The 19755-nt window shown below is 45.4% G+C and overlaps 1 protein-coding gene across 4 annotated transcripts in view; it reads right to left on the bottom strand.

Annotated features, from left to right (window-relative positions):
* Positions 1 to 19755, bottom strand: part of SCMH1 (sex comb on midleg homolog 1 (Drosophila)) — a 172886-nt gene that overhangs the window by 2800 nt on the left and 150331 nt on the right. For 2 of the 4 annotated variants that reach the window (XM_011955182.1, XM_011955184.1), the window contains exons 10-13: positions 18066 to 18266; positions 15779 to 15970; positions 7069 to 7248; positions 4020 to 4085 (exon numbers count right to left, since the gene is read on the bottom strand). In XM_011955182.1, coding sequence (XP_011810572.1) covers positions 4020 to 4085; positions 7069 to 7248; positions 15779 to 15970; positions 18066 to 18266 — 639 coding nt within the window. The remainder of the gene's footprint in view (positions 1 to 4019; positions 4086 to 7068; positions 7249 to 15778; positions 15971 to 18065; positions 18267 to 19755) is intronic. The other 2 variants (XM_011955183.1, XM_011955185.1) reach the window with 1 other exon arrangement.

Here is a 19755-nt window from a genome sequence, read left to right as displayed (position 1 = left end):
CCAGCTTGGGCAATAAAGCAAGATCCCCATCTCAACAAAAAATTTTTAAAAATTAGCTGGTATGGTAAAAATTAGCTGGTATGGTGGCACATGCTTATAGTCCTAGCTACTCAGAAGGCTGAGGCAGGAGGATGGTTTGATCCCAGGAGTTCCAGGCTGCAGTGAGCTGTGATCGCGCCATTGCAGTCCAGCCTAGGCGACAGAGCGAGACCCTGTCTCAAAAGAAACAAAAACAAAAAGAGCAGTAATTGAACCATGTCAACCCCTTCTAAAAACTCAATGCAGTGGCCTCCCTTTGCACATGAAATGAAATCTGAACTCCCTCCTGTGCTTTCCAGTGTCTATGAGGCACTCCATCAGCTGAGCCTTCCTACCTTCGGCCTCATTTCACTCTGCAACCCCTGCCCGCAACTTACCCCTTATTCACCGTGCTTCAAACACACTAGCCTTCTTTCTGCTTCTTGAATAAGCCAAGCATTTATCCTTTGACGTGCAATTTGCTCTGTCTGGAATGCTCTTTTCCCAAATCTTTTCATGCCTGACTTCTCAACATTTGGGTCTTACCTCAAATATTGATTCCACAGAGAGGCCTTCCCTGATCTCCTTGTAAAAATGCTCAATTCCGCACACAGTTCTTTACAATCCAATTACCCTAGTTTTTTTTTTTCCACCACAGTACATATCATTATGTAAAATAATTTCATGGACTAATTTATTTTATGTTTCTTATCTGTCTCCTCCCTATACAATGTAAGCTCTCTCTCATTCCCTGCTATGCTGCTGACACATAAGAGTGCCTCGTCTGCCACAGTAGATGTTCAAACACATCTGTTAGATAAATGAATGATCACAGATACTAGTTACTTGTATATTTTTCTTTCTCTCCAACCAGACTATGTCTCTTTTGAGGCAGGGTCCCTGCCTTGCTCATGTCTATATCTGCAGCATCCAGAGGTGCCTTGTTGCAAACTACCTGTTCTCCTCAACCTCAAGTGGCAGAGCTAACCACACACCTGGACACTGGGCACAGTGGCTCACGCTGGAATCCCAGCACTTTGGGCAGCCAAGGAAGATTGCTTGAGGCCAGGAGTTTGAGACCAGCCTGGGCAACATTGCAAGACCCTGTCTCTACAAAACAAGTAAAAAAATCAGCCGGGTATGGTGGTCTAGTATAGTCCCAGCTACTCAGGAAGCTGAGGTGTGAGGATGGCTTTAATCCAGGAGTTCAAGGTTAACAGTGAGCTATGATCATGCCACTGTACTCCAGCCTGGGTGACAGTAAGACCCTATCTCAAAAACAAACAAATAAACAAACCCCCACCACACACACCTGTTAAAGTAGAAGGGCCTAATATTTAACTCTCTCCTGCAAAGGCCGAGAATCTCTTCCCATTTGTCTTCATTCTGGGTCCCAGGTCTAAAAAGTCAAAGTACATTTTGTCTGGCCTGGCCCGGCCCAGCCCAGCCCAGCCCAGCCCAGCCCAGCCCAGCCCCTTTTAGAGCAGAGATTCTAGCATATTGTCTTTTCAAGCTTATAGTTGGGCACTGACTAGACCAGGGGACAGGTATGCTAGAGCCAGCAGGGGCTGCTTAAAGTTACAGAAATCCCAGTGGCTTTTTGGAGGTGTTAATAGATGGAAAGCTGGAGGGGCCTCTGTGAGCCATTCACTTCTCCCCATCTTAAAAGTCTACTGTGATGCTGAGAGAGAAACCAAGTGCAGAGATTCTGGAGAACAGAGAGAAGATATGGGGAGAGAGTGTATATGCAAGAATGTGTCCTTCTTGGACCATCTTAGCTAATTCCTCTAATCAGAAGCTAGGTATCATCTATACATACATACATGACAGTATACACACATATATGATAGTATATATAAATACACACACGCTATTGACTGAATATGTATCCCCTCAACATTCCTATGTTGAAATCCTACCCCTCCCCACCCACATGGTGATATATATTAGGAGGTGGGACCTCTGGACAGAGCCCTCATGAATGAGTTTAGTACTCTTATCAAACAGGCTGCAGAAAGCTCCCTTGCCCCTTCGGCTGTACAAGGTTATAGTGAGAAGATGGCTGTCTGTGAACCAGGAAGTGGGTCCTCATCAGACACCAAATCTGCTGGTGCCTTGATCTTAGACTTCCCAGTCTCTAGGACTGTGAGAAACACATTGTTGTTTATAAGCCACCCAGTTCATGGTACTTTGTGACAGCAGCCCAAATGGACTAAGATGACCCACATATTTAATACTATTATATATTTATATGCTTGTCTGTCAGCCTACTCCCTCTAGAATATAAACTCCATGAGGGCAGGTGGTAGGAAGTTGCTAATTTATATGGTGATTAGGAGAGACATCTCCGAAATGATGAAATTTGAGCAGACCTTGAGGCAGAAGAGCAAATAGCACATGTAGGATTTAGCAGGAAGGCCAATGTGTCAGAAGAAAGCGAATGAGGGAGAAAGTGGTATAAAATAACACTGAGAGACATGGATGTGTGTGTTGAGGAAGAGGAGAGAAGTGGCAGTGAAGATAACAGAGGACCCTGTATACCATGGAAAACCACTGGCTTTTCTGAGTGAAACAGGTAGGTTTTGAGCACAGGAGTTACGTGAACCAACTTGCAATGAGGAGGATCACTCTCATTATCTATGTTGGTAACAGACTTCAGGGGGACATGAACAGACCAGTTAAGAAGGAGGCTATCGGCCAGGCATGGTGGCTAACTTCTGTAATCCCAGCACTTTGGGAGGCCGAGGTGGGCAAATCATGAGGTCAGGAGTTTGAGGCCAGCCTGGCCAACATGGTGAAACCCCATCTCTACTAAAAATACAAAAAATTAGCAGGGCGTAGTGGCGGGTGCCTGTAATCCCAGCTACTTGGGAGGCTGAGGCAGGAGAATCGCTTGAACCCAGAAGGTGGAGGTTGCAGTGAGCCAAGATTGTGTCACTGCACTCCAGCCTGGGCGACACAGTGAGACTCTGTCTCCAAAAAAAAAAAAAGAAGAAGAAGAAGGAGGCTATTAAGCCAGGCACAGTGGCTCATGCCTGTAATCCCAGCACTCTGGGAGGCTGAGGCGGGCAGACTGCTTGAACCCAGGAGTTTGAGACCAGCCTGGGCAACATGGCAAAACTCTGTCTCTGCAAAAACTTAGCTGGGTGTGGTGGTGCATGCCTGTAGTCCCAGCTACTTGGAAGGTAGCTTGAGAGGAAGATTGCTTGAGCCCAGGAGGTTGAGGCTGCAATGAGCCATGATTGAGCCACTGTACACTCCAGCCTGGGTGACAGAGTGAGAGACACTATTTAAAAAAAAAAAAAAAAAAAGGGCCATTATGACAATCCAGGCAAGAGACCACTGTGGCATGAACTACCAGGGTGGCAGTGGTAAAAAGTGACCTGATATATGAACAATATTCTACAAATTATAAAGAACCCCCACCATTGTCAACTCATTTGACCTTTAAAATAGCCCTTGAAGGAGGTGTCATCACCATCTTTAGTTCAGAGGGGAGGGCATTCAGTGAAAAGAGAGAGGAAGTGACTTGCCCTGTCTTTTCCTATTCTCTCTGCAGACAGCCTACGGCAAAGCTCTCCCCATCGCCCCTCAACGTGTACAGCTGGCACTTACTCTTCCAGGAGGGCTTGTTGTCTCAGTCTGAGCATGACTAAGGAAGGTGAGGCACATACACAAGAGGCCAACTAACAAGCTCATGCCTAATCATCCTGGTTAATGCAGTAAGAGAGGAAACAGACTCGACATCCAAATTCTTTAAGACAATTCTAGGGCCAGCCGAATGAATCTTCTCATAGCCTAATGAAGACCATCAGGCTGCAAAGAGATTTATACAGTGACCTGGCAGACAGACTCATGGTGTGTTTCCAAGGAAGAGAGGAGATGCCTAGGGAACGACAGTACCATCTGAGGCCAGTGCCAGGAGGGCAGCCTATCACAAAGTACTCTTCTCAGAAACAGGGCCTTGGGGAAGATAAAAATAACAGTAACTCCCCTCATACCTGGGGAACGATTTAGTTTCCAAAATGATTCCATATCCCTTCTTTCATTTGATCCCTTTAACGCTCCTGTGGAAAGACCAGGTTGGTGTCACCATCTCCAGTATGCACATGAGGAACATTCTGCATGTGAGGAAGACCTGAGAGGTGAGATGACTGACCCAAGTCTCAAGGCAAGGGAGCCGAGGCTAGAATCAGCCCTCAGCTCTGCCTCTACTTGAGACCCCTTTAGATTCCATTTCCCTGTTGGGGTTAGGGGAGGGGGAGGGGCATCACAGGCTTCTTCCCATGACTCAGCCTTCCTGAAAGCTCTCTCTCCGCTGAGGTGACTTTTTTTTCATTGCAGGCTTTGCTAATGGAGTCTTCCTATACTTTCACACCCCACTCATGTCTCCCTGGGCTAGAGGAGGCTGGAAACAGGGTGTGGAAGTTACATTCTCCTGGCTCCCTACTGCTGCTTCTAGACCATCCTCCTATGAAAGCTCATGTTCTTCGGAGGCCAAACATGTACCCAACCATTGGCTCTTCCTTCTCACTGTTACTCATAGATATCTGGATTTCTACCCCTTGGTAAATGAAGACTTTTTGTTACTTAGCTCACTACCCACTGTTCCACCCCAACTCCTGCTCTAATCCTTGGAGGCAATCCATTCAGCTACCATGCCTCCAGTGACTCTCACCTCCACTCTACTCCAAATACCTACTGCCATCACCACTGTCTGGTCCTTGCAATCCCTTGGAACAAATCCACTTCAGAATTTTAAGCATCCTATTCTCTGACGCCAACCTTCCATCTTTCCAGCTCTCTTGGGACTTATGTCCACTATAACCATTATATCACAAAGTTCTTTGGCATGTCAAACTTTCCATTTTCCCTATCCTAATTTAGCCTTGTATCCTTCCCACCTTGACTGCCTTCCCAGATCTAGTGGTCGATGATTTAAACTGCTCTCTCTGATTCCTGATTTCTTTACATACTCTCCCCCTTCCTCCCAGCTCTTGCTCTACTAGCTCAGCAAAAAAACCCCTTAATTCTCAAGCTGTCTTTTCTTATCCCATATCTACTAGGTTGCTAAGAACCACAGAAGAAAACCATAGCTTTTGCAAACTGGCCAACTAGTCTCCAAGCATAGTTGGGCCATGAGGTTTCCTGCAAATCATCCCCTTTTCTTTGGTCCATTTTTCCCCATCTTCTTTAAGACTAGTCCAGTCTATCAGCCCTCCTAACCCGTTCCCTGACCAGGCCTTTCTCTATTCACTAATGGACACACTCAATCTTCCCTCCTCTCTCAGAGAAAGTATGCCTCCTTTTGGCTTAAGACTGATGCCTCTCTGCCTATGCCCTTGATCCCACCACTCCTGAGGCCTTACTTTCTCCTCTTTCCTATATTCTTAACTGTTGCTTTTTGGAAGGTGCAAGCTGTCTGCTGACATATGTGCTTGAAGGGCTCCCATTCTGAAAGATCTTCTTTGACTTAAGAGTCCTACCCATCACCAGCCTTTTTTTCTCATCAAAGTCCCCAGTGCAATCTGCCTTCACCCCTCCACCACAGCACCAAGGCTGCTTTCACTAAGATCCACCAATTACCCACAATGGTGGAATCCAATAGATGTTTCTCAGTCCCTTGTTTTGCCAGAACTTTGTTATGCTGTGCTTTCCTTCAAATACGCTCTGTAGTCCTGGCCACCACAATATCAGATTCTTCTCACTCTGAATTTTCTAAATTTTCCTTCACATTGAATATTCCTTTTTCTCCTTGGTGGGCTTGCCTTCCTGTTCTCACCTCCTAAGCTTTGTTGGTTCCCAGGACTTCATCTTTGGTTAACTGTTATTTTCATTCACTGCATATTTCTGAGAAGTGAGTATCATTCACCCTAAAATTTCAACTGCTGTTTATACACTGGTGACTCCTAAATATTTAACTTCAGCACAGAACTCTTCCTTGAGGATTGGATCTGCATGGTCACTGCCTGTTAGATGTCATCTACATGACCATGGGCTCCCGACCTTCCTTCTCTTCTATGGTGGGTTCCCTCCCTCAGTGGATGGTACCACCAGCTATCCGGCCACCACATCTAGAAACCTGGGAGACAGTCCTCACTCCCTTCTTCCTCACATCTGATGAAATCCTCAAATCTGATTAAATTTACCTTGTGAACAGTTTTCAAATCCACTCTGTCTTCTCTAAACCTTCTGTCCCTGCCCTAAACCAGGCCTTTGTCACTTCAGATCTGGCTCACTCGAGTAACCTCCTAACTTGTTTAGGTTTCTCTAGTCTTGTCCCTCCTCAAATCCATGCTCAACATAGTAGTCAATAATCTATTCAAAACACAAACCTGTCTTGCCTCTAATTAAAAGCCCATTTAAGGTCTTCTATGATATATGTCTTGACCTTTCCAGGTTTTTCTCTTTGAGTCTCAGCATTATACTTTATGGTTGAGCAATTCCAAATTGCATGCAGTTCCTAGTATAATCGGTGCTATTTCTTATTCTTTTGCCCTTATTCATGTTGCCCCTCTTCCTGGAAAGCTCTCCCTCCTCTACCAGCCCTGATATGGCCATTTATACAGTCTCAGGCAAAGCATCACTTCCTCAAGAAAGTGTCCCTTGACCACCAAGCTTGGGTTAGGTATTCCTCCTTGTAATTTTCATATTACCCAAAGCATATCTCTGTCACTGCACTCGACATTGTTTTATAGTGTCTGTCTCCCCATAATACCTTGAAGATAAAAAGTGCCTGATTTTTGCTTTCCCATGCCAAACACAGATGGAGTTCAAATAAATAGTTAATGGATGAATGAATGAATGAATCCTTCCCTGTTCCTTTTGGGTCTAGGTCTTTGGCTCTTAGTTTCTGTTATACTCAAGCCAATCCTGGAGCTCCAATTACCTCCCAGGTGCAAGGTCAGGCACAAGAGTAAGTCCAGCCCCTAGACCCACCACCAGGCAGAGGGCAACAGAACTAGGTCCTCTCTGGCCTCCCAGAGCTCAGGAAGGAAGTGAAGGAAAGAGTGAGGGAGGGAAGGAGGGCCAGGACTCTGGTAAGCTTACCCCTGGAGCATAGTCTGCGCACAGCTGAGGCAGTGCTTGGTGGGAGGCCACAGGATGGAAGCAAGGGCCGGTGCCTTTGGGAGGTGCTGACAAAGTTGGTGGGATTCGAGGCAGAGTCCATTGAGTCTGAGTGTGGTTCCAAGGACCGGGCCAGACTATTCCCCAGGACAAAGGTTTCACCTGAAAAACAGTAAAACCAGAGTTAGAGCTTAGAAGGACTGCCAGAGTGCTGGCTCCCAGGTACCTGTTTGAGCAGAGCAAGCAACAGCAAAAGAGAAAGCCCTAGGCAGGGACTCAGGAGGCCTGCGTACCAGTCATGGTTGTGGCTCTCATGAGGTGACCTTAGTCAAGCTCAGTGTCACTCTCTGGACTTCAGTCTCTTTAGAAATTCTTTCTCTTAGACTAGATGGTCTTTGAGGCTTTTTCTGGTCTAGATGCCCTATGCTTTTTCTGGATAAGGAACATCTTAAACAAATGGAGCTATTCTAGGATGGAAGAGACTGCCTTAGACACAACATGCTAGAGCTGGGATACATTTGCTTAGATGAGGGTACTTTAAAAGGTGACCCTCTGCTCAACCAGCAGGATATGTCAGAAATGCTTGCTTAAAGGCTTGTTTGCAAAGAATCTGCTCCTATGTTTCATCTCTCATTTTGTATCTGCCCTATTCTACAGAAACACTTCAAGGAATCTGGGGTTGAGGAGCCGTGAGCTTGGGCATGGAGATCAGAATCAGGGGTATAATCTGGCTCTGCCATTCAGCAGAGTGCTTCTCGGAGAATGTTAGTCTCCTCATCTACAACATGGGAAGTCCCTTTCTTCCAAGGAGCTTATGAATATCAGAAAAGAATGGCTATGAAAGTCTTTCCTTATAAAGGGAATCTTACCCTGATGTTTCTATACCCAGTCCCATGGCCCAATACCGGGTGGCAACACCCTATCACTGTACAAAGAACCTGAAGCAGACTCCTCATGATTGGGTTCTACCCAAACCAGATCAGTTCCTCAGCCCAGGCCACAGTATTCTCTGCTTGTGGAGGATGTCTTGAGTACTGGAGCATAACACTGTCCTTTATCATTTTTCAAAGACATCAAGTGTTTAGGTAATGCTTGGGATTTGTTCGGAGCCTCTGACGAACACTAACTTTGAGCATATTGTCTGGCACACAGTAAGTCCTCAATGTTAAGATGGTGTAGGATTTAAGGACTGCTTTCTAATACTTACCTAAAATTGCTTGGCAACTATAATATAGCTCAAAGTAAAATCTAGGATTAGACAGCTATTTGCCTTTATATCAAAGAGGCTAACTGTTGAAACCCTTTCCTAGAAGTGGTTCTGAAAAGATAAGTCTTTGAGGGTCCATAATACCTAAGCCATATCCCACCTCCTTTCTGCAGATGAGGGTTCTGATTCCTATTTTCCAGGAAAAATGACTAGCAGGGTCCCATTTTGAGACATGAATGGGAATCCAATCCAGGATATAGGAGACCTGGGTTGTACACCTGGGCTCCTGCCTTTCACTAGGTATGTGATTCTAGACAAGTAGCTTGTCTTCTCTAAGCACCAGCTTCTTCATGTGTAAAATGGGGAAAAATCATCCCCTGTCATGCTGAGAACATCAAATGAGAAAATGGAAAGGGATGAACTTTATGAATGTGAAAAATTATTTTGTATTTCATTCGGAGTTGAAGTGGCAAATCTAAGCTGTCTGTGATAGTTCAAGAAAAATATTTCATTCAATTTCTGCATTTATCAGCAGGGTAACCTCACCCTTCTAGTTCTCATTTTATTCAGCTAAGACTGGGGACAGTATTGTCTGCCTCACATGAGCTAACAGATGTGAAGAATAATTATGATGACAAAGCCAGGGGCTTACCAGGTGCTGATGCAAACCATTCAGTGTCTCTTCCTTTCAGCAATGCTAAGAACACTGAGACGCAGATTCTGAGTTGAAGGGTCTGAAAATCTGGACTGATGGCAAGTCATGAAATCTTATCCTAATGAGATATACTGAAAGCATCATGCTCCAAAGCTCTGGGAGGTCCTAATCCTCACAAGGCTGATCAAACGAGGCTCTCTTTGGTAGGACAGTGCCAGGATAGAAGATTGCAAATACTTTTTTTTTTTTTTTTGAGACAGAGTCTCACTCTGTCACCCAGACTGGAATGCAGTGGCACAATCTCACTGCACTCCACTGCAACCTCCACCTCCTGCGTTCAAGCAATTCTTATGCCTCAGTCTCCCAGGTAGTTGGGACTACAGGTGCGTGCCATCACGCCCCACTGATTTTTTTTTTTTTTTTTTGTATTTTTAGCAGAGACAGGATTTCGCCATGTTGGCCAGGCTGGTCTTGAACTCCTGGCTTCAAGTGATCTGCCCACCTTGGTCTCCCAAAGTGTTGGGATTATAGGTGTGAGGAACCGCAGCTGGCCTGAAGACTGCAATACCTTCAAACTGTGTTCTACAGAGCCCTGTGAGCCCTCCACAGGGAGGCCAAGTAAGTAGAGCTATGGGCCTCATCCCAGCTTCTCTGGTTTTAATTTTTATGCACTGGAGTGTGTACAAATTTCATACACAATTTTACCTTTGCCAAAAACCTTTTTTATTTAAAAAAAAAAAAAAGTTCTACTGGCAAAACAAAATAGACTTTGAAACCACTGGCCCAGGTGTCAAAGACTGGGGCTAGAAGACTTGATTAGTCAATGATCCCTGCCTTTTTATAGGATTCCTTTGCCCATCTATAAAATGGAGATGAAAAATGCTTAAACTTCCTAGGGTCAGTGTAAAATTTACTATTGATATGCTGGAGATATGGGAGCAACTGGGATCAAACAAACATTTGTTGAGCACCCTTTGTGTGTGTGACAGCCACTATACTAGTTATGGTACATGCAGAGGTGAACAGATGGATAAGGACCTAGCCCTTATGCATGTATTTTCAGTGAGAAGCAGCTCTTCTCAGAGTATCACATTGCAAAGCTGACCTTAACAATTAGAGTTCCCGGTGGAGGACGATCAGAGTGGTGGTGAGGAACCTCAAGATCATCCAAAGGGGAAAGGCCTTGGGAAGGCATCGTCTGGAGAAAAGTCAAGGGAGAGAAACACTGTGGGCAGTCATGGGAAAAGAAGAGGAATTGGAGGTAGATTTGCTCTTTTGGAATACAGACAGTGGAATGGGGGCAGGAGTTGTAAGAAGGCAGATTTCAGCTTAAAAAGGAGGGCATTTTGGCTGGGCAGGGTGGCTCATGCCTGTAATCCCAGCACTTTGGGAGGCCGAGACGGGTGGATCACCTGAGGTCGGGAGTTCGAGATCAGCCTGACCAACATGGAGAAACCCTGTCTCTACTGAAAATACAAAATTAGCCAGGCGTGGTGGCACATGCCTGTAATCCCAGCTACTCAGGAGGCTGAGGGAGGAGAATTGCTTGAACCTGGGAGGTGGAGGTTGTGGTGAAATGAGATCGCGCCATTGCACTCCAGCCTGGGCAACGAGAGTGAAAGTCCAGCTCAAACAAACAAAAACAAAAACAAAAACAAAAGGAGGGCCTTTTAGCAATCAGAACTGCCCAACAATAAAATCAATTGCCAAAGATAGAGAAAACCTATTATCAGGAATATTTAAGCAGAGGTCAGACGACCACCCTCATGTGTTAGGCTAGATACTAGATCATCTCTAGAGTACTTTCCACTTCCAAGATGCAAAGATTCCATGCTCATAACCAAGCTTTCCCCTTTATGGGTGTGAACTGAGTGACCAAGGAACTAGAGCTGCTGATCTAAGAAAATTCTTACACCAACGCAGGACCCAAAGACATAGCACAGTCCTTGTGCATGCTTAAACTCTCAGTGTTAAACAACAAAAAAAATCCCTCTCTGAACTACTTCCCACATCCTTTACTACTCTTTCAACAAATACTATTAAATACTTACCATGTGACAGTTAGGATGATGGATACTGAGAACGGTGAAAAAGATATTGTCCCTATACTCATGGAATATTTACTATAGTGGGGCAGATGACAAAATACAGGTAGCTAAAAATATTAGCAACTATTGCAATTATAACAAAGGAAAGAAACAGGATATTAAGACAGACAGTATTGGGTGCATCTCTTTTGGATGAGGAGAGCCTTGGAGGTCTTCCTGACACCTTGAAGTTTAAGCTCTGGTCCCAAGAAGGTCCACCTGAAAAGTGGACATGTGCCAGTGTGCTTCAATGAATTATGAGCATTTGCATCATCTTAAAACTCTGACAATTCTAGGTTGGAAACCTATGTGGGGATCAGGGTGCATCCTGATATTTCAGTTTTTATTTGGCTTTAACCACTGTGAATCTTGGGATTCTGGCAGTTTATAACTAACTCAGAAGACCGGGTTGACAACTGGAAAGAAAGGCACAAGGTACCATTGTCATGGGCAATGAACCACTTCCTCTAACAGACAGGAACCTGAGAATCCTAAAACAGCAGACTCAGAGTTTAATGCTGGGTAGTTTTCAGTTACAGCTAAACTTAATAGTCACTGGGACCAGTGAAATCAATACAATCTTCTGCCTCATACTGAGCCACTGCACCTGGCCGGGCCTCTTTTATTTAGTCTTCACTAGCCACTTATTTGATCTAGTCACACGCATAGTTCTGCTCTGACCTCACCTCCCCCAGGAATCTTCCCTTGACCTCTTCTTTCACCGTACTCCTGGCTCATCATGCCTTGCTGGGCCAGAGTACCTCTGTGCTCTGTTTTGACCACATACATGTTCATATTGTCCCTAATACTGAAGGTAGGGACAATATCTTTTTCACCATTCTCAGTATTTTTTAGGGTGATAAAAAAATACATATTTAAAAAAATTTTTTTTTGAGACAGAGTTTCACTCTGTCACCCAGGCTGGAGTGCAATGGCGCAATCTCAGCTCACTGCAACGTCTGCCTCCCAGGTTCAAGCGATTCTCCTGCCTCAGCCTCCCGAGTAGCTGGGATTACAGGCATGCACCACCACGCCCAGCTAATTTTTGTATTATTAGTAGAGACAGGGTTTCACCATGTTAGCCAGGTTGGTCTCGAACTCCCGACCTCAGGTGATCCACCTGCCTTGGCCTCCTAAAGTGCTGGGATTACAGGTGTTAACCACTGTGCCCAGCTGGGCTTCTTTTACTTAGTCTTCACCAGCCTCTTACTTGATCCAGCCACATGTATAGTCTGAAGAAGAGACTCTGCTGACATCGCCTCCCCCAGGAATCCTCCCTTGACTTCTTTCACTATACTCCTTGCTCATCATGCTTTGCTGGGCCAGAGTACCTCGGTGCTCTGCTTTGACCACATACATGTTCACATATCTCTCCCTGTCTCAGCTCTTTGAGTGCAGGGATGGAGTCTGTCTCACCTCTGTCTCCCTAGAGTCTAGTATAGAATTGGGCACAGAGTAAGTATTTGTAAATATTTGATGACCTAAAGTAAAACAACTGGCCTGGATTATTCAAAATGCCAATGTCATGTCATGAAAGATAGAAAAAAAAAGCGCTGGATAACTGTTCTAGATAAAGGAAACTAAAGAGACAGGAGAATTAAATGCAGTGGATGATCCTTTATTGAATCCTGGATTAGGAAAAAACAGCTATAAAGGACATTAGTGTGACAACTGGGGGAAATTCTAACATATATAACTATATAACGGGGGAAATCCTAACATATATAAACTACATATATAACTACATAATAGCTAGTAGTATTTTATTTATTTATTTATTATTATTATTTTGGAGATGGAGTCTCACTTTGTTGCCCAGGCTGGAGTGCAGTGGCACACTCTTGGCTCACTGCAACCTCCGCCTCCTGGGTTCAAGCGATTCTCCTGCTTCAGCTTCCCGAGTAGCTGGGACTACAGGCGCCCGCCACCACGCCTGGCTAAGTTTTTGTATTTTTAGTAGAGATGGGGTTTCACCATGTTAGCCAGGATAGTCTTGATCTCCTGACCTCATGATATGCCCGCCTTGGCCTCCCAAAGTGCTGGGATTACAGGCGTGAGCCACCGTGCCTGGCCTCATTAGTTTTTATTTATGTTAAATTTCTCAATCATAATAATACTATTATGTTCCTTATTCTTAGGAGATAAACACAAAAGTATTTAAGGATAAAATCTCTCATCTGCAGTTAATTCTCAAATGGTTCAGTAAATGAAATACATATTTTAAATATACAGGTATTCAACAAGTATGTATATTTATATGTGTATATATAGTTAGGAGAAACAGTAAATACTGCAAAAAGTTAAGTGGTAAAGGTAGGCAAAGAATTTATGGTTGCTTGTTGTTCTATTTTTGTAATTTTTCTGTAGGTTTGAAATTTTTAAAATAAAATATTGGAGAAGAAAAGTAATAGTCTCAACTTAGGTAGGAAAGCTTAATGGGATATGAAATCTCCCTGAGCTTTGGGTGACTACCTGCTATATCAGAAGTGCATGGTCAGTTGGGCCAGGACTGTAAGTGGTAGGGTAGTTTGGAGGCAAGGCTACAGGAAAGGGAGAGGGCCAGTAAGCACCCAGATAACAGAGGTGGTACCTATGGATGTCTAGTAGAAGCGTGTAGCCAGGCAGAAGGGCAGGAGTCATAAATACCAGATCCAAAGGGCAAAGCAAAAGACAGCTCTTGTACAGATTGAGCTCTTTGGCAGAGGTTTGGGTAGCTAATCAGAAAAACACAGGAAATGATAAGATCAGAGGTGGGGCAAAGGGTCAGTAAGGCAGGCAAGCAGGCAGGAAGGTAGGCAGGCAGGCAGGCAGGCAGAAAGGATACACTAAGAAGCACAGAGGAATTAGAAGTTTAGGCAAGGCTCTGGCTTGTCTGGGCATAGTTAAAGGCTAATTTCAGGGAAGCAAATAGCAACTAGAGGGAGAGCAGACAAGTTGCGGAGCACCCATGATGAGAAACAGCTTAAGAGCAGAGGAGGACACAAAAAGTGGGCTCAATCTGTCTGAAAATGGGGAAGGGAGAGGTAGCAGCCAATGGTAGAATGTGATACCTTGGTCTTTGTTTCTCTTAGCTGGTGAGGCAAGAAGAGTCTGGCTAAAGTTTGCTTCCTCTTATCTAGTGGCTGAATCAGAGAGATGTAAATTGGGGCAGAATTCCCAGGAAAGGTCATGCCCCAGTCCCAAACCACTTTTGGGACTGCAGGCCCATGAGGTACATCCCTACCAGTCTCTGAATGCTGCTACCAGTATATTTCTCTCACTTCTTAATGATGGCATTCCATTTAAGAATTCGGAGTTCCTATTTCTTGGAGAAATCTCTTTTTAAACTAGCAGCTACACTAATGGATATGCTACCCCCATTCATGCATCCCTTCTTTCAGAATCCCAGGTAGGCCTAATTTTCACATCTGAAATGTAGATCAGAGTTCCTGAATGCCTAACTGGAGGTATTTAACAACTTGCCTTTGTCTGTACCAGCTCTACCATGCCCAGTCCAGACTCCCAGTGCAGCATTCTAACTGCAAGTCAAAATGCCTTTTTCTGTTCTCAGAGACTCTGGTACTGAAAGAAAGCAATCTAGCATGGGTTAGGTGAGGAGAAGTTCCCTCCACAGAAAAGGATCAGCCAGGGGATCACAGAAATGGCTGCACGGATCAGATGGTCTGGCCCCCACAAAGAGTATTTAAAATTCAGGTATCTTTTTGACCTGCTTGCAAGTCACATAAGCAATATGGATTTGGGTACAGAAGAATCTATGAGGAAAAGGGGGAAGGGGAATGGGGGAACAGTCACTTCCCTGGGCACATTCTCTAGAAGCAGTGCTTTTATCGGAGGTGATTCTGTTAAGACTGTGATGAAAAGACACCAGGGAAGGCAGTGTGGAAACAAGACTTGTTTGTGTAGAGGAAGGTCGGAAAAGACACCTTTCAGAATTGTGCCCTCCCATCAACAGACAGCACAGCGCCCACACTGACAGCACCCCTCTCTATTTCTCTGCTCAGGACACAATCTGCAGGGCTTTTTTAAGGGCCTTTCCTCCCTCTCAGTAATGACCTACCTTGCTATGTTTAAGGCTGAGCTTTTCTTCCCTCCCTTGTTCTGTGTCCTGGGTTCCAGATGAGAGATGAGAGTTCCATTGAATCTTTAATCTCTCTCGGAAGTACTTAGTCACTGATCTGGCCACGTGGCATCTGCTTTCCCATTGTGGGTCTGGTATGTTAACTAAGAAAGTTATTTTCCAGCCGAGTTAGAAATAGCAGGAACTTGAATTGACTTGCTAGACTGGCAGTGCTGGAAGTTAGGGCCATGTGCCAAAGGAAAGAATAGATGGCCAATCACCAAGGAGCACATTTCTCAATCTGTAGCCTGAGACTAAACCTTCCTGCTGGCAAGGGAGATCTGTGTTAGGCCTTTGCTGCCAGGTTCACACTGGGAGACATTCTGTGACTTCTCGGTGGCTCCATGTGCAGTCTGAAACTCAGAAGGGGAATTGCGAACCACCTTTTATCTAGGGATAAGGATCTAGAGGAAATAGGAGTAATACTAGAGACAGAAAACAAGATCCTGAAGAAAAAGTAGATGAGAGGAGGCTGAAAAGTCTCAGATATGGCAAAGGTAAGGGACAGAAAAGCAGACCTCTGGATAGTAGGTGCCAGGCCAGTAGTTCTGAAGGCCTGGGCCCCTGCAGGTGCTGCTGCTAGCCCTGTCCCCCACTCTCAGCCCAGGCCCCATCCCAGCTCCTACCTGGTAGGTACCTGTCGTGGCTGTGGCTGTACTCTGTGGCAGTGAGTGACAAGTGAGTCTGTGTAAAGGGCTGGTTGCCAAACAGATTGTCACTACGAAGGTTGTGGCAGAGTTTCTCCAGGAAGCGGAGGACGTAGGTGATGCTGTTGACTGCTGGGAGGTTGAGGGTATGCTGTTCCCGGTCAAACACGGCTGTGGAGTGAGTAAACAGGGCCAAGCATGTCAGCCTGGCAGTGGAGTACAGCACTGGGCAGGAGGAGTACAGCCCACTGCTTGTCTCAGGCTTACCTGGTTACACAAAGGGAACCAGTGCCCCACATTTCCTCCCTCCCTCCCTTTAACTCCCTCCCTCGAGGTCTTTGATTTTTGTCTCCAACTGTAAAGGGCTTGCAAATATGGGAGTGGCCAGGCCAGGTCTGTTGCACCCTGGGCTCTGGAATGATTTTTTTCAACCTGTGAAAACAACTGTGAACATAATTCTGTCTGCTCCATCACTTGGCTGGACCTCCCCCAGGAAATCGGCTCATTTAGGGTGCTATTTTCACAAGAACTGCCTAAGAACAGAGAAGCTGGGCAGAACAGTAGAATATAGCCATAGCCAGCAATGGTATGGGTACACAATTTCCGATCTATATAAGGGCACTAGAATTTTGGCAACATTTGGAACTGTTTCATGCTTGGTGTTAGTTTACTTTCTATCATCTTTTTCTGTAAAAATATATCAGCATAATCCTTACAAAGCAAAGACCTGTGTATTTGTCCCTGAAGGCAGCAAGGACTTGGGGATTTGGGGAGATAGGTCATTCTCAAGAACCAATTTTGAGGCAGAAGAAGAACCCTAGAGGGGGTATAGGTGAGAGCAGCTAAAGAGAAGCAGTTAGGCTAGGTTCCTACAGACCACTACACAGAAACAAAGAAAAGACCAGGGAGTAGCCTGGGCCTCAGAAGGGACATAAGGCTTAATTTCCCAGGCTCTTCCCAGTCTTCTTTTTTTTCTTTTTTTTTGAGATGGAGTCTTGCTCTGTCACCCAGGCTGGAGTGCAGTGGCACGATCTCGGCTCACTGCAACCTCCGCCTCCCAGGTTCAAGTGATTCTCTTGCCTCAGCCTCCCGAGGATCTGGGACTATAGGCATGCACCACCATGCCTGGCTAATGTTTTGTATTTTTTTTAAGTAGAGACGGGGTTTTGCCATGTTGGCCAGGCTGGTCTTGAACTCCTGACCTTAGGTGATCCGCCTGCCTCAGCCTCCCAAAGTGCTGGGATTACAGGTGTGAGCCACTGCACCTGGCCAGTTCCGTCTTCTATAATAATTGCCTGCCTGTCTGCTCCATCTTCCTCACAGTCAATTAATCCCCAGTCTGGGTTCCCACACCACTGTGTACACATTTCCCTATTATAGCACTTCTCACAGCTAGCTATAGCACTTCTCACATACATTCTTCTTTTTCACTGGTATGGAGCCTAAGCTGTCATCTTCTATTCTCCCCTTCTCCTGGCCAGTGTCTGACAACCACCTGACACATAGTAAGGGTTCAATAAATGTTTGCTAAAATAATACAGTCTGGTTATTGATGGGGTCTTCCATGCCAGCTGGGTTTCCTGAAGCTGGTTATTACAACCTGCTAGGGAGGAGGAGCAGGGGATTATGGAATAGCATCAGTTAAGACTGAAAGGCTCTAGGTCAAGTCTTTAGGTTTAGTGGCTAAATAGGATTTTGGATTTAGGAAAACTGAAACAGAAACAGGGCACAGTAGAAAAAGTAAGTATTCTGTGAGAGCAAAATATACTGTGCCACTGAATCAAACTCTCATAGCAGTAAAGAAAAAGGAAATGACTTTTCCCAGCCACCCTGGGATTTAATTCTCTTCTACTGGGCCTGGTTTAGGACCAGGAAGCTAAGGAGTCAAAGGAATGAGAGAGGAGTTCATTGGTTCCTGAAACCAGGTGGGAGGCTGTGATAGTCTGGAGAAACCCCTCTGCTGCCACAACATAGCCCCCTCTGGATTCTTTCTCCTATACTTTCTGTATGGAAAGGCCAATCAGGTAGATGGGGGGAATCAGTTTAGAGGCTCAGTGAAGCAGAATCTGTGGGTATTCTCTTTGGCAGAGGTATGCATAAGGCTCAGAGGGGCTCTTGGGGGGTTGGAGATAAGGAATGGAATACCTTCACATTTTTCCAGAGCCTACAGGTATGAAGTGGGAACCAGGATGCCTTATAAGAAATCAACCAGTTGAGAAAGCGGGTCCTTCTGGCTGGGAGGCAATATGAGCCAAACAGTGCTTACCTGAGATAACCTCACCACCATGGCCTTGCTTGAGGAAGCTGAAGACGGTTTTCTGGTGATAAGCACAGTCGATACAGGCCTGGACAGCCTGCTGCAACACCACAGACGCACGGGCTGGTCCAAAATGGTCAGGGAGTTGCTGGACCTTCTTCTTATCTAAGTGGGGGCCTGTGCTGCCATTCTTGTTCAAGTAGATACAAACTATGGGAGACAAAGAATCAAAGAAGCTTCAAGAGTCTCTGGGATAGAGAAGTCAGAGAACGGTATCCTATTCCATCTTTTATACCTTGGCCTCTGGTTCCTAACAGAATTCCTAGCAGCTAAGCTGGTGAAATGCTGTGGGAGGTAGAGGTGGAGGGTCAAGAAAAGGCTGTGCCCAGCTACTGCCAACCCAAACTGCATGATCAAAGTCTGTGGGAAGACTGGAAGAGTGGCCCAGACCAAAGGCCAAGACACAGAGTTTGCACTTTGTCTTCTGTGCACTGAAAAGAAAATCTAAACAATTCCCCACTTGTACTACTTCAATTTTTTTGTACTTGGTTGCCTCACATATTCTTTGTACCTCTTACCATATACGTGTAAGGAGCTGTGGGGCAATGGCAATATTAGCAAGGACATATGTGGGTGTGTGTGTGAGTGCATGTGTGTATGTATGTCATTGGATTTAGAATAGTTGCACCATTGATCATTTGCCTTGCTTTCTGTTTGGGGCCTTAAAGTCCCTTTGTTGTCTTCTACATCTACATTCATGCCCAAAGAATATAGTAAAAATTGAAAAAAAAAATTGGATTAAAAAAACAAGTTGGGCTGGGTGTGGTGGCTCACGCCCGTAATCCCAGCACTTTGGGAGGCTGAGGCAGGTGGATCATGAGGTCAGGAGTTCCGAGACCAGCCTGGCCAAGATGGTAAAACCCCATCTCTACTAAAAATTAAAAAAAAAAAATAGCTGGGCGTGGTGGTGGGCGCCTGTAATCCCAGCTACTCGGGAGGCTGAGGCAGGAGATCACTTGAACCTGGAAGGCGGAGCTTGCAGTGAGCCGAGATTGCACCACTGCACTCCAGCCTGGGCAACAGGTGAGACTCGGTCTCAAAAAAAAAAAAAAAAGGAAAAAAAAAAAAGTTGGGCGCAGTGGCTCACGTCTGTAATCACAGCACTTTGTGAGGCTGAGGCGGGAGGATCACTTAAAGCCAGGAGTTTGAGACCAGCCTGGGCAACACAGTGAGAACACATCTCTACAAAAAATTTACTAGGTGGCATGTGCCTGTGGTCCCAGCTACTTGGGAGGCTGAGGTGGGAGAACTGCTTGGGCCCAGGAGTTAAAGGCTGCAGTGAGCTGTAATCGTGCCACTGCACTCCAGCCTGGATGACAGAGTGAGACCCTCTAGAAAAAAAAAAGTGAAAAGAGCCTGAGGGCCGCAAGACAGCTAAGCACTCTCCTAGCTACTGGCCTCCACCTGGCACTGCAGTGGGGAAGGGATGCAGTGGGTATGGGAGACTAAGGCCATCCTAACAGAGTTGTCTCCGGAGTTGTTTTCTCCTCAGGACCCACAGCAACCTGGTCAGGAATGACATTTTCTTCACCATCTGCTTTCCAGTTTCCCATTTGAGTAGTGAGTACTCTTCTTTCTTGTGTGGTTGTGGCTCACTAGCTGAAGGGGTAGAAGGGCAAAAGTCTCTTTGCTATTAAAG

The sequence above is a fragment of the Colobus angolensis genome, unplaced genomic scaffold (genome assembly GCF_000951035.1).
Source record: "Colobus angolensis palliatus isolate OR3802 unplaced genomic scaffold, Cang.pa_1.0 Scaffold399, whole genome shotgun sequence".
NCBI lineage: Eukaryota > Metazoa > Chordata > Mammalia > Primates > Cercopithecidae > Colobus > Colobus angolensis.
Note: the sequence above shows the minus strand (reverse complement) of the source record. Positions and strands in the feature narration are given on the sequence as shown.